The 12,816-nt window shown below is 37.6% G+C and overlaps 1 protein-coding gene across 7 annotated transcripts in view; it reads left to right on the top strand.

Moving 5' to 3' along the window:
- The window catches only part of COBL (cordon-bleu WH2 repeat protein), a 154,485-nt gene that overhangs the window by 102,501 nt on the left and 39,168 nt on the right, over positions 1-12,816 (top strand). For 6 of the 7 annotated variants that reach the window (XM_048079156.2, XM_048079155.2, XM_066992607.1 and 3 more), the window contains 2 exons: positions 694-832; positions 3,712-3,882. In XM_048079156.2, the coding sequence (XP_047935113.2) occupies positions 694-832; positions 3,712-3,882 (310 nt within the window). The remainder of the gene's footprint in view (positions 1-693; positions 833-3,711; positions 3,883-12,816) is intronic. The other variant, XM_066992609.1, reaches the window with a different exon arrangement.

Raw genomic sequence — 12,816 nt, 5'->3', positions numbered from 1 at the left:
GGTGAAAGGAAATAGAGCTAAGTTCCAATAATCAACAGAAAATATTATGCAATGCAGTGAAACCCAAGTCACTTGTAATAGAATTTTCCATATTTTAAAAAGCAGTATAAACAGTAATGAAGTTTTGGCTGGCCAACCAACGTGTCGCAATTATTGGAAGCAGAGGTGTTACAGATCTTCAGAAGTATGTCTAAGAAGTCCAGTAGACATAAACAGAGTATGTTATGATCTCTTATCATCATACAAGCAGACCTTCAATTTTGGTTCTTCTCTCACAAGTCCTGAAACATCAGTTTGAGAGAAAAATGAAAGAAATGAGAGTATTTATTACCTACATGTACAGATTGGAGTTTTTAACCATGCGATGGGTTAAGCCTAACATCGCATGTAGTGTCATACTCTGTGTTGCTCACCATTTCCCTTCTATCAGAACCATCAAATGAAGCATACTGGTAGTCCTGCTGTGACATATCTCTGAGATTCTTGCCCCATTCCTTCCGAGTGCCTTGCTACACCTCTTCTGGTCTGTCTTTTCAATCTCCTCACTATAAATACATATTATAAATATTTTGGTGATGCTGTGTGCTAAAGAAATTAGCAATTAGCATACGACAAACACTTTTTTGTTACTGGTAACTTAAGAAAAAAAAAACACACGCATCCTTTACTGTGCATATTTTTCAATTTTTCTAGATTTCGCAAGGAGCATCCCTAAACGATTTACAGAAAAAGAAGAGGCGTGCACCTCTTCCACCAACTCTGTCTGCTCCACCCACTCCTGCCATGCCAAATAGGACAGAAGAAGTGGAAGACAAGAGGAAGAGCACAATGGGTGAGAGATGCTGTTTTCTCCTGTGTAATTCCATGCATGTGCTTTCAACACTCACTGTTCAAAGTTTCTTTAATTCTGTTATGCTGTGAGTTGGGAACTTTTGTAACTTGGCTGGGGGGGAGAATGCATTTACATTGCAGAATGAAAGTCTGGAAATAAGTGTTTCTATATTACCTCATTTTAATGGCACCATTCAGAGGACCAGAAGACAGTAAAATGTGGATGACACTTGTCAGATGATTTGAATGTTTTGTATGAGTTAGATATTAAAAAGCACTAGCCCTGGGTCTATTCTGTGCCTCTAAGGTCGTGGTCATTTTGCTAGTAAAAAGAAAGTGAAGAGATAGACAAGGCAATACTGAATACATCTGAAGCCATGGGATCTACTAGAACTGAGGTACAATTAAGCTAGTTCAGGTTCCCCTCATGTTCCTAAAGCCTGAAGACATTTTATTTTCCTTTAGGCCTCCAAAAGTTTGACATCAAGTCAGTTGATGGTCAGTGAAGTTTTTATTTTGAATTTGTTCCTAAATTAATCTCTCCCGAGTCTTTAGCTAGAAGAAGAAAACTGGTTCTCTTAAAGGAACTCCATACATAGCTGGTGACGATGAGGGAACTGTAGTCTTCAGCAATATGTGATACACCTTTACTCTCATGCAGGAAAACTGAAAAATGTTCTCCCAAACCTCTGTCATTATCTGACTGCTAGCTCATTCAGGTTGGTGGGAGCTTTGTCCAAGTGAGGACCCCAAGATTATGCTTTTAGCAAACAAAGTGATTTTATGATGGGTAAAGATATGAGATAATAACCCCACATATTGAAACATTTTTTTCAGTGCATTAAGAGAAGCATTCAAGTGCTGTAATGCACTCAATGCACTTCAGTTCATGTCTTTGACCTCATGTTCCATAAAGTGCCTAAGACATACAGATATGACATCCTGTCATACATAATTGCTTACATTATGAATGCCTCACAGTTTAGAAAGAAACCTCTTGGCTTTGTTCCAACATTTATTTACAGTAAATGCTTCACATTTAATGCCTCAGCATTTATGTAGCAGCAGGAGTCCATTATCTTGTGACATGCTCGACTCCATTGACATCTCTTATTTAAGCCCTCCAAGGGGAACGTTATCACTGTGACATATAATACAGGGGTTTTCAGCAAATCGGCTTACTTTTAACTGTTGCTGATGCCACAGCCTGAAACTCCTCATGCCTTGCCCTGTTGCAGGTTACTTATTGATGACATTTGGTGCTTCAACTTTTTGTAAGTGTTAATTTTATTTTGTATCAGTGCTCATAACGTTACAGCTGAAATAAAGCAGAGCATAACCACTTCTAGTCCATTCAGTGCTGTGTGCATAAATGCTTGCTGGCCAGACTCTGTTATGTAGGGTTCTGTAGTATCGTTTACTTTAATGGAGCCTTATTAATTTACACCAACAAAGAACTCGTCCCACAGTAGCCCGATCCCCAGTGCTTTTCATTTTCTGCTACTTTCTTGAATGAATACGTTCATTAACAAGAAAAAAATGTTACAGTGAGGGAAGGTTGGTAAAACAGCCTCTCTTTGAGGCCCTTGCAAGAAAATGATGAGAAAGCACAGATGGCTCTGAAAGCAGGAGAGAAAAGCTGTGAAAAAAGCAAGACAGTAGTGAGGGGGGGGAAAGTGCTGCAAGAAACAGGCAGCCTCATGATGAAAAAGGATTAAAGCTACCTGTATATCTCCCAAGTTAGCCACATGAATCCAAGCAAAAGATCAATCAAAAATATCCTCGAACTGGCGAATGGGGCACATTCAATACTGAACCACTTACTCTGACCCCAAAGCATTTTGCCCAATTTCCTCAAAGCAGTTAAAGGTCTGCACATTTGCCAACATTTAATTGTCTTCAATCTCTACAAACTAGTGACTCCTAAGTAACAAATCAGAATGGCTTAATCTTTTTTTTTCCTGCCTCTTGGCACTGCTCCCCTTCTCAGCAACACCAGAGCATGAGCCTAGGAGCGATGGCACAGACCAGAGGTCCATCTCAGCCAGCATCCGTCTTCAGCTATGACCAGTAGCAGATGCTTAGGGCAGGGCATGAGAGCAGAACAAGCAGGCAGTCCTGCTTCCTCAGCTGACTTGCAGCCTCCGAGGACTTGCTGAATTGCAATAGCTCTAGGTCTGTACACCACAAACTGGCAGCAGCTTTTCGACATTGCAAATGGTTAATGCAGCATAGTCCAGTGGTGGACGTATTTATGTAGATATTGTACATAACATTGAAATGAGCCACCAGCAAGTTATGAGCATTTCCTTTGATAGCTTAAAACACTTTTATAAAGAATGACTTAATCAGCTGCTTCCCTGCAATGTCAAAATAATACAAAACCTACTCACAAAAAGAAAAACCCGTCAACATACCTACTTAAAAATATTAATCTGAGGCATTCTCCTTTTTCTCTTATAGAGAGAGGGAAATGGTCGCATAACGTATCCTAGAGGTCAACAAATTCATGCAGTTTGGCACTTACGGAAAATAAACATTTTTCTCTTGTTTTTATTTTCTTACATACCTTTTCTTCACTTTTCTTTTTTGATTTTTCATCCTTCCTTATATTTGGCAAAACAGCAGTGAATATTTCAACTGTTAGCTGTGATGTACATGTATGTGCTTAGCCTATTTCTGGTCCCATTGTTGTTGATTTAAGAGAGACCAGGCTTTTCCTTCTCCCGTAATTATTTGGGGCTAAATAAGAGCAGAATTAGATCCAGAAAGACTTTGGTTGTGGGTGAGGGAAAATCGACGTGTGTTTTAAAAATAACAGCAAACGTAGCAATCGTTGTGTTGATGCTGAAGTAACTAGTCGATTGATCCCCCCTGTAGGTGATGGACGGCAGGTGCCACAAAAGCCTCCTAGAGGCACCACTCGGGGTCCACCCGAGTTAGTGATCCCCCCACCCCCACCTTACCCTCCTCCTGACAGAGACATTATGGATCCAGCAGTCTGTTACAGAGAAGCAGATGTTACGGCACCAACAAAGCTGGTACCTAAACGTATGTTTCAAAATATATGTATATGCGTTTCATCTCTGTTGATGATTATTCTCAGGGGTAGCTTTTCCAGACTTTCCTCTCTGCTCTCTGGACATACGTGTCTGTTTTTTTCCCTTTTTTTTCCAGCCTGTTGTCTTTCGAAATGCCCAATGCAGTGTAACTAATTAATGTAACGTAAATGAAGCACTTGTTTGGAGACAGGTTTGCTGGAGATACCTGGCCATTTTCTGGATGCATTTAAAAGCAACCATCAAAACATGTGACTTCACCCAGCTGGAAGCAGAAGTTCGTTGCCTTGTATTAATTCTCCATCTTTGATTTTCTGTACTAACAATTTTTCTCTCTCCAGCCACAAATTCCTATGAGAGTCAATAGGTTTATCAGTCTAGGTTGAAAACTCCAGGGTGTCTCCCTTCAGGAAAATGAAGCCATTTACACAAGCTGTATATTGTTAAAGGCCTTCCTGTCCTAATGGACACATCTTCCTTGACATCTCTGGATAATCCTTTGTGTGCTCTTCCCCTCAGGGCATAACTGTTATCAGACAAAAAAATGCAATAGTTTCCACATCCATGTGTATTTGTGAAAAGCATGTTTTCATGCTTTTTCACGCTTATCCATTGACTGTCTTTAAGTCTTTGTACGTGATCCAAGTCTTTGATCATGTAGTGTATTCTCTGTGGGCTTGACCTGCACACCCATGGAGATCCTGTAAAGGCAGCAGAGCTTTGCACATCATGGCATCTCGTAGACACACTTCTTTGAAGGTTAGGAGTCTGTCTCCTAACCATGGAATAGAGAAATGCCTCCATTAACTGTTAATTTGACAAAGATATTTTACCAGGACATTTTCTTTACCAAAATTATTCTTCAGGTAGCAGTTACACTGATACATTAATGTCAGTGGTTTTGCTGCTCAGTGCCAACTAAATCTAAAGTATTATTTTTCAAATCTGTGCTAAGGAAATACAGATTGATGAGCTTTATGGGGAGAGAGGGAAAAAAAAAGAGATCCATACTAACAGAAAACTTGAATCTTATTGAGGATTAACCCTAATTCATTTCTTTACTAGCACATGCACAGAAACCATATCATACTTGAAATCTTTTTTTTTTTTTTACTAGATACCATCAGCTTGCCTACCATGTTTTCTTTATTAAAAGTCTGTTGTGGCCTTCTTTGCATTAATATTTTTGCTTCATTTGAGTTTCTACCACTCCAATATTTTGCAACGCTTTCCTGATCTACCTTGGTGATCAAATATACTTTAATCAATGCAGCTCTGATGTTATCCGCTCGATCACTTGCTCTTAAACAAACACAATATCCCAGCCAAAATGATTTGATTAAGCTTGTACATGGAAACATAACATGAGCTTTTATTATCCTCGGTTTACTAGGAGCAAAGCAGTAGTGCTTAGTGGATATTTATTTTAGACTTAAAGCATCAGTGTTGGAGAGGGACAGGTTTAGCTTTATAATTATGCTGTGCGCTACCTAGATATAGTCATGTATAGCTTTACAGGAGAGAAACGTGTATAGATGTACCCATGAGAAAAGGCAGCACACACGACAGATGCTAATTATATTGCTTAATGCCATTCTGAAAGGTGCTTAGATACCGTAGCGACTGAGTGGTATAGGAACGGAGTTTTGCAATGATGGTTTTTATTGCCTGAGAATGCCTCAAGCAGTGCAAATAGGACTTTGGCAGTAGATTCAAAGGACAGCAAAGTTCTCAATCTTCCTGACTCTAACCTCAGTAAGTGTTTTCTCATAGAACAAGGTGGGAAGGCGGATAAGCTAATGATGCCAGATATTGATGAAAGGCATATTTGTTCTGAAATCACTCTCAAAACAGCTTTCTTTGATAATGATTGTGGTCTCCTTTTGCTGAGTGGGTGACTGTCAGCAGCAGTTTGACAAGATGTGATTCTCATTCAGAAATTATAATTCTGTGATCGTGTGGAGTTTAAATTCTTGCTCCTTATGATCTGCCATGGTTTGTGAGGCACTGTGCCCCACCCCTTGTTCCTTCCCAGCAAACACATAGTCGTCCCATTGTGCTCTGAGAAACCCATGGTGAGGAATTTTCATTTCATAGGGGATGGTGGTAATCGCTCTTCACAGAGTTTTCCAAACTTAGGTAGAGGGTAAGTCATTCATGAATAGGGCTTTTAGTAAAATATTTGGGCTTTTCTGGCTCTAATGGCAAGAGTCTCTCCCACAAACAAGAGTGCAATTGTTCCTCCTGGTTTTTGCTCTTTAATCTTTTTATTCTCATTACATGGGTTTTCCTGTTTATTTTTGGTCTGGTTGACCCTTAGTTGCATGTTGTATGCATGTTGAAAATGATATGTTTATGGGATCCTTTCTCCTTCCTTATCTTACTAATCAGATTGTTCATGGCCTGTGATTGTAAGATTGAGTGTGCTTTGGTAATACAGAAATGGAGATTAACACCTCTCTTGCATGGCTTTGGTTATTGGCATTTAGCTCCTGAAGTTCTCTAGAAACAACTCAATAGCAAGCTCTGTACTATCATATGAGGTAAAGAATCCATGTATTGAAAGATTGCTGTACCTAGAGGTACAACTAAAACATATTGCCTTGAAGTGTTTTCAAATAGATCAGAGAATCAGGCAGAACAGTTTGGGTTGGAAATGACCTTTAAAGATCATCTAACCCAACACCCCTGCCATGGGGGTCATTAGAATAAATTCAGTACTCCTGTGAACCTCTTTGATTAGCCATTTTTATTTGGCTTGTTATGAGCTATCATATAGAAATCCAGTAAGAAATTAAAAAGAAGGTTAAAAAATAAAAGACAGTTCACCTTCTTGTAGAGTGAGATCCTGAACTTAAATTCTTCACTCTTACACTGAATAAGGTGCTAATGAACTTCTGTCTTTAAAATTGAGATCATTATTTGAATTTGTCTTTTTTAATTTAGATCAAAATAATCAATCATCACTTAGAAAGTTTGAAAGGGATGAAGGATTAGTAGAAGTATTTCCCAATTATTGTATATGGACAATATGTATGCTACTAGTTGATGGGTAATAACAAGTTCATTTTAAGAAACAGAGTAGAAAGGAGCCTTGTCCCCATGTTTAATTTTTAACATTTTCTGTGATATCATTGATATACTGATGGGTAATATAAGCCACTTGACAAAAGCCATGACAGTTTCACAAGCAATTTAGCCATATTTCTTCAGTCACCTTAGATATTTAGTCTTTCACGGTGATTAAGGATAGTTTCTAAGGGTTGGACTTTGTTAACTTTAAGCAAAAACAGGTAGAGAAACTCCTAGAGAGAAAACAACATTTTCTTACATGTGCTTCTAAATTAATTGAGAACTGTGGACTGCTCAGTAGGTAACTTTGCTGGCCTATTATAATGCAGTACTGCAAAAGGAGTCTTTCAGTTTTCCCAGCCTTTTCTTTTTTAAAGATGGGCTTTAAGGCAAGAAAATCTGTAAGGGTGACTTAGGAGGCTTATACCACCATCACTCTTACTTTTCCAGCCTGATCTGAACGAAGTTGAATCTCCAACATCATCTGTCTTGTACCTTCTAGAGAATTAAAATTCAGTCCAAGTTAAGCAGAGTTCGTAGACATGCTGCCTATCATTGTTGTGCTGTTGGGATCAAGTTAGCTTATACATAAACCCAGGGAGTTAGAGCATCTGTGAGATTTTGAATTTCAGTACGTGTGCACCTAACTACACCTTTGGGCATCTGATTCTTGAAGGTTGCTGAGCATGCTAGCCATTCTGTTGTCTTATGTACACAATATTTTTAATTTTATCATTTTACTCTTTTTCCCCCAACAGTTTATTGTTGTGCATCATTCCCTTCATACACCAAGCGCGTCTGACAGACCCCGCCTCTTCCTATGACCTTCATACCTCTGAACCTCCTGTTGCCTCTGCTACCCTGATTCTTCTGTTGGCTTTCTTCTTTCCCTGCTGGAAAAGAACTTTTTTTTCTTTCTGACTGAGATTTCAGCTTCCTTTCTTTTTGAACTTGCACATTCTCTTTTAATTACTATTGATTATTTTTGGCTGTTGTTCCTACTCATTTGTGAGATGTATGCTCCAGAACTGAATGCTGTGTTATATAAATCTATATATCAGTCTCAGAAAGATTATCCATACATTTGTCTGTTCTTTTTCAAAATATTGTCTTTATTTTGAGCCATGGTTTGATTTGATTTGTTGTTTCAAATAGTGTGTGTATGGGGGAGGGAAGAGTGGCTTAATTTCAATACCATCTAAAGATTTCATGAAAACTTCCTAAGAACATTTTTCTTTCCTCTATTAGCCTAGGTATAACATTTTACATTCTCAAATTTATCCTATTTTTCCTTCATAGCGTATGTTTTGTTCCTTTGGAACAAAAGTAGAACTGGGCATGGCCTAGGCAAGTTGAACTACAGGATTCTTTCTATATCTTGGCTATCAGTCAAGGTGCCAAGAAAAAAAAAAAAAATCTGTCAGATTAAAATGGGCCTAAAAGGGATACTAAGAATCAGTACCAAATGCACTGATTCATAGGCTTTACTTCTGCTTTCATCCTGATGCTTAGTATGATTAATTTTATCTTGATGTTGGAGACATCCTATGGAAATCAAGGTGTGTGTTCTATTTCTGTAACAAAAGATGCAAACACCGTTTGCTCAAGATGAATCTCGTTCCTCAAGTCCCCTTTTTACAGTTGTAATAGGAATACTCAGTAAGTTATAATTATATCAGCTATAGGACTGTACTTAACGAAAACTTCTTTTCACTGAAGAAAGTCCTTCGTGTGAACAGCCCATAAGGCATGTATTTTTAATGATTCTGAATTATAAACATAGGTTTTATGAACTGCAATGGTGCACACACCCAGAACTATTCTGACCTCACATGTACCGTGATTTAAGACATTTATGTTACTTAAATTAGTGAGTTGCAATACATAACTATAATTTAAATGATGAAAAATTATTGTTTTACCCTCAAGCAAACAATCATGTTCATCTTGAATCCTTTCCAGGTAGGCAAAACGGAGAATAAGAAAACAAAGCATTCCTACAGATAATATGAAACATGACTAAAAAGGGTTCTGATGGTTTTTAATACAAATATGACATGTAGTTAATAAGTTCTAAGTGATGCCTCAGAAAGTATACTTAATACCCTAAGGTATTCTAATAAAAGTGGAGTGGAATTGAACTCTCGATGCTGCCAGGTACTTTGTAATAGCTTCTTAAGACAGGAGAATGGTTTAATTGTAAGTCTTCTCTCTTAAAAAAAATAAATAAAATAAAACAAAGAAACAACTAGTAGATATTCACAATGTGAAGATTAAGAAGCTAATTTACCCCTTCTCATTACTCTATTTACATCCTATTTGTAACTCCACAGAGTTATATGCCCCATGCAGTTAAGACTAGTATAAAAGTGGAGTAATGAAGTGATGAAACAAAGGGGTTTATACTGAGCACAGTGTAGAAGTACAGTGTATTGTAAAAGCAGTTGTGTGTATTGACATCAGTTTAGCTTAGTGGAAGCTCAAGTTTTCAAGTAAATTACATTTTTGATGAAAAAAATTCCTTGCCATGAAAGAATATAATTCTGACCCTCTCCATATATCTGACAGTTTGCTGTGAGAAGCTGTTTCCATGTGGTCTGCTGAAACTTGAAAAAGCTCTAGGTGAAAACTAAAAAAATTCATGACTCATCCTTAATATACTTGCTTTTTGTATTAAATTGCAAAATTTTCCTTTAAAAAAAAGTTTGTGGAAATTGGTATTGTCTGTCAAATTTCTATGTAAAATATTTTGATGACCCATTTTAGCTAGCTAGCTCTTGTCTTCCTGATTTTTTTTAAAGAAAATCCATGCTTTTGCTAGCTCATATCCTTTGTTTCTTAAAATTTCATAAATGCTAGGTACATATATATAATGTTGAACAACACTTAAAAAATAAAAAGTACTGTATCTTGACAAGAAATCATTTTAATTATAAGAAATTATGCTTATGCTCTATCATTAATTAGCATGTCTAAACCTCCCATTAGTATATACAGTGTGGGAAAGAACTTCCAATGACACTCATTAAATCCAAATCTATTCAATGGAATTGCATAGATATGCCATTTCACAACTGTAAATTCATTAATAATGCGTGTACAAGGGGGTAGAGTGTTCAAGCAAAGCGTGACCATGGGAATGTGAACTTGATGGATGTTGGTTCACAAGCACCATCTCAGCACCTAGATGCACTTGGGGAATCCCCGCTTGCTCTGGGCTTTGACCCAGTGTTCCTGAAGTCACCTCAGTCCTGCTCCTGGAAGAGAATGAGGGTGTTTCTGTCATTTTCAGTGGCAGGAAGAAATGTCGGTTTAGGTCAGTTTGATCGAACATGAAGTTAGCAGTGATATAAATGGATATTGGCTGTTTTACTCCATTTTATTCATAGAGACAGTAAAAATTTACTGAGAATGATACAGAGAGATTGATAATAAATAGAATTATAGAATCATTCAGGATGGAAAAGACCTCTAAGATCATCTAACCTGGTTTTAAACTGCTATGCTATACTTCTCCACCAAAATAGTTTTACCAGAATTAGTAAGAAAATGCATTTAAGTTACTCAAAATTTTTCTGCACTACCAAACAGCACTGCTGAAATACTCTCCTTCAGAGTAGGATACCTGGGGTGAAAAACAAAACAAAAAAAAACACCTAGACATTGGGAAATGCCTCAGGAGGGTAAGTAAATGCAGAGATAGCTTGTAAATCAAGACAATTTCCAGTATTATGACTCCAATGGAAGTGACAACTAGTGCCTTTAGGAAATAAGGACAGATGTATAATTTATGATTAATCCCGTTCTGATGCATGATAAATGTCCATAAACAGATTAAGCTTCATGATGCACGGATTTTACTGACTGCCCCTCTAAAACTATTTTGTAAAAATGTTGACCACCAGAGGGAGCTGACGTTGTCGCATATCTGCAATAGGTAGCGAGTAAGGATAATGCTAAAGGTGAATTTTAAGCTGTAGGAGTCACATTTATGCAAAGGCTTTAAGCCTTTAAGAAAGTCATAAAATTAAACCTGATTTACCAAGTTGTTCTGTTCATCAGCTAAAAAGAAAAATAAAGTTCTTTTCTGTGATTTTTAATCAGTTTCATCGCAAATAGGAAAACAGATAAGTCATATTTGCATGTGATGCTAGTGTGATGGCATCTTCTAGACAAAAGCTCAAATTCTTACTTTAGGTGTTCTTGCAAAGGGTGTTGGCATGTTATGTTGCCTATTATATTGTAGAGATACTGCCTGTGTATCTAGTCTAGCTATGCCCAAGGTGTGGAAATTAGTGCACATAGCTGCTGTATGTGCTTAAGAACAAGTGCATAGGAATACGTCATGTTTAGTGTTGATATAGAAGGATGTGTTCTGCTAGAAATATTTATCAGCATGACTTGCAGCATTTTAAAAGTGTGTGCAGATTATTTTAGTATCCATCCTCTTTCACTGACAAGTGACTTTGTTATCAGCAATTCAGTCATTCAGAGACTAAGACTGAAGATTTGAAGACTCTCCAACCACCCTTAAATGTTTTTTCTACATGTAATGCTGTCTTTTTTTTTCTTTTTTTTCCTTTTTTTTTTTTATGATTGATCTTTGAGGATTTAAGTGAATGCAGTCTTTCGCACTGAGCAGCTGGAATTTTTTTCTTTTCCAGTGACAGCGCTGCGGAATACTAAGCTTTGAATTCATTCCATTTTTATCTTTAGCAAATGTGCTACTGGTCCAGAACTGAAACTGATTCTGGGCAGGTAAAGTGTGGAGAGAATATTTAGAATATTCTAAATATATGAGAGAATATTCTAAATATATGGATGATAGGAGGAAATAGTTCTCTTTTTGTTTGTTTTTAACTGTAATTATTTGAAGCTGGCCATGGGGTCCAGAGTGCTCAAATAAGTGTCAGGGGACAGTGATTAATAGAATACCACACCTTTTTGACTGGGTGATCTAAATTGCAAAGGCCTAGGATGCATTTATTTATTAGACATGGCCATGTAACCTATCATATGCCCATCATCTGTCTCTGTATTCTGCATATGTAAAGTCAACTCTGTGGGCATGATTCTCATATTATTTTTATTCTTCACATTTATAGCCACGTTAAGCCCTCCGTATGGTTCCATCCCAGTATAAAGTGCTTCAGTGTGAGAGTTGTGCTGTGTGTGTGTGTATAAGACAGCAGTTCTGTCTCCCTAACTTGGCTTCCCGTCACTACCATGACTCTCAATATATATTTAGTTCATGCAGTAGGCACCATTTAACTTTCCATACTAAAATACATGTTATTTTAGAAGACAGAATGTAACTTATTCCATCCCTCCAAAATTACAGCCATGTTGTTTTCTAATGTCATTGCAAAACTATGAACTCCCCCCTCAAGGACGGTGAAACAAGCTTGCTGCCACTGTTTACACTTCTTTTTCAGATTATCTCATGTATAGTATGTAGATAGGCTTCTGTATAGCACCTGCGTGGCCACAAAAGTCCACTGCTGAAGTACATAAGTTGACACAGTTTATTCCTTGCTTATCCAGAAGAGCTTATGCCTAATGAACTCCATTGTGTTTTTGCTGAGGTGGAGAAGGGGGAAGGTGCTCTTCTATTTCTCTGCATAATGATCTGCTTTATTACGAGTCTGTATCTCGTATGATGCGTGTTCATCTGTGATGGTCTGACTTCAGGTGGTGAGTGGCTGTTGAAAGGGTACAGCCCAGTGGCAAAAGGGAGCTACTCTAGAACTGGATAAGGTACTGACTAGGCAGTAACTGCAGCGTCCTTTGTATCCCTTGAATGTTTCTTGAACATCAGAGATTTTTTTTTTTCCTGTTCAGTTCTAATAAGCAA

This window comes from Anser cygnoides, chromosome 2, assembly GCF_040182565.1.
Source record: "Anser cygnoides isolate HZ-2024a breed goose chromosome 2, Taihu_goose_T2T_genome, whole genome shotgun sequence".
Lineage (NCBI taxonomy): Eukaryota > Metazoa > Chordata > Aves > Anseriformes > Anatidae > Anser > Anser cygnoides.
Note: the sequence above shows the minus strand (reverse complement) of the source record. Positions and strands in the feature narration are given on the sequence as shown.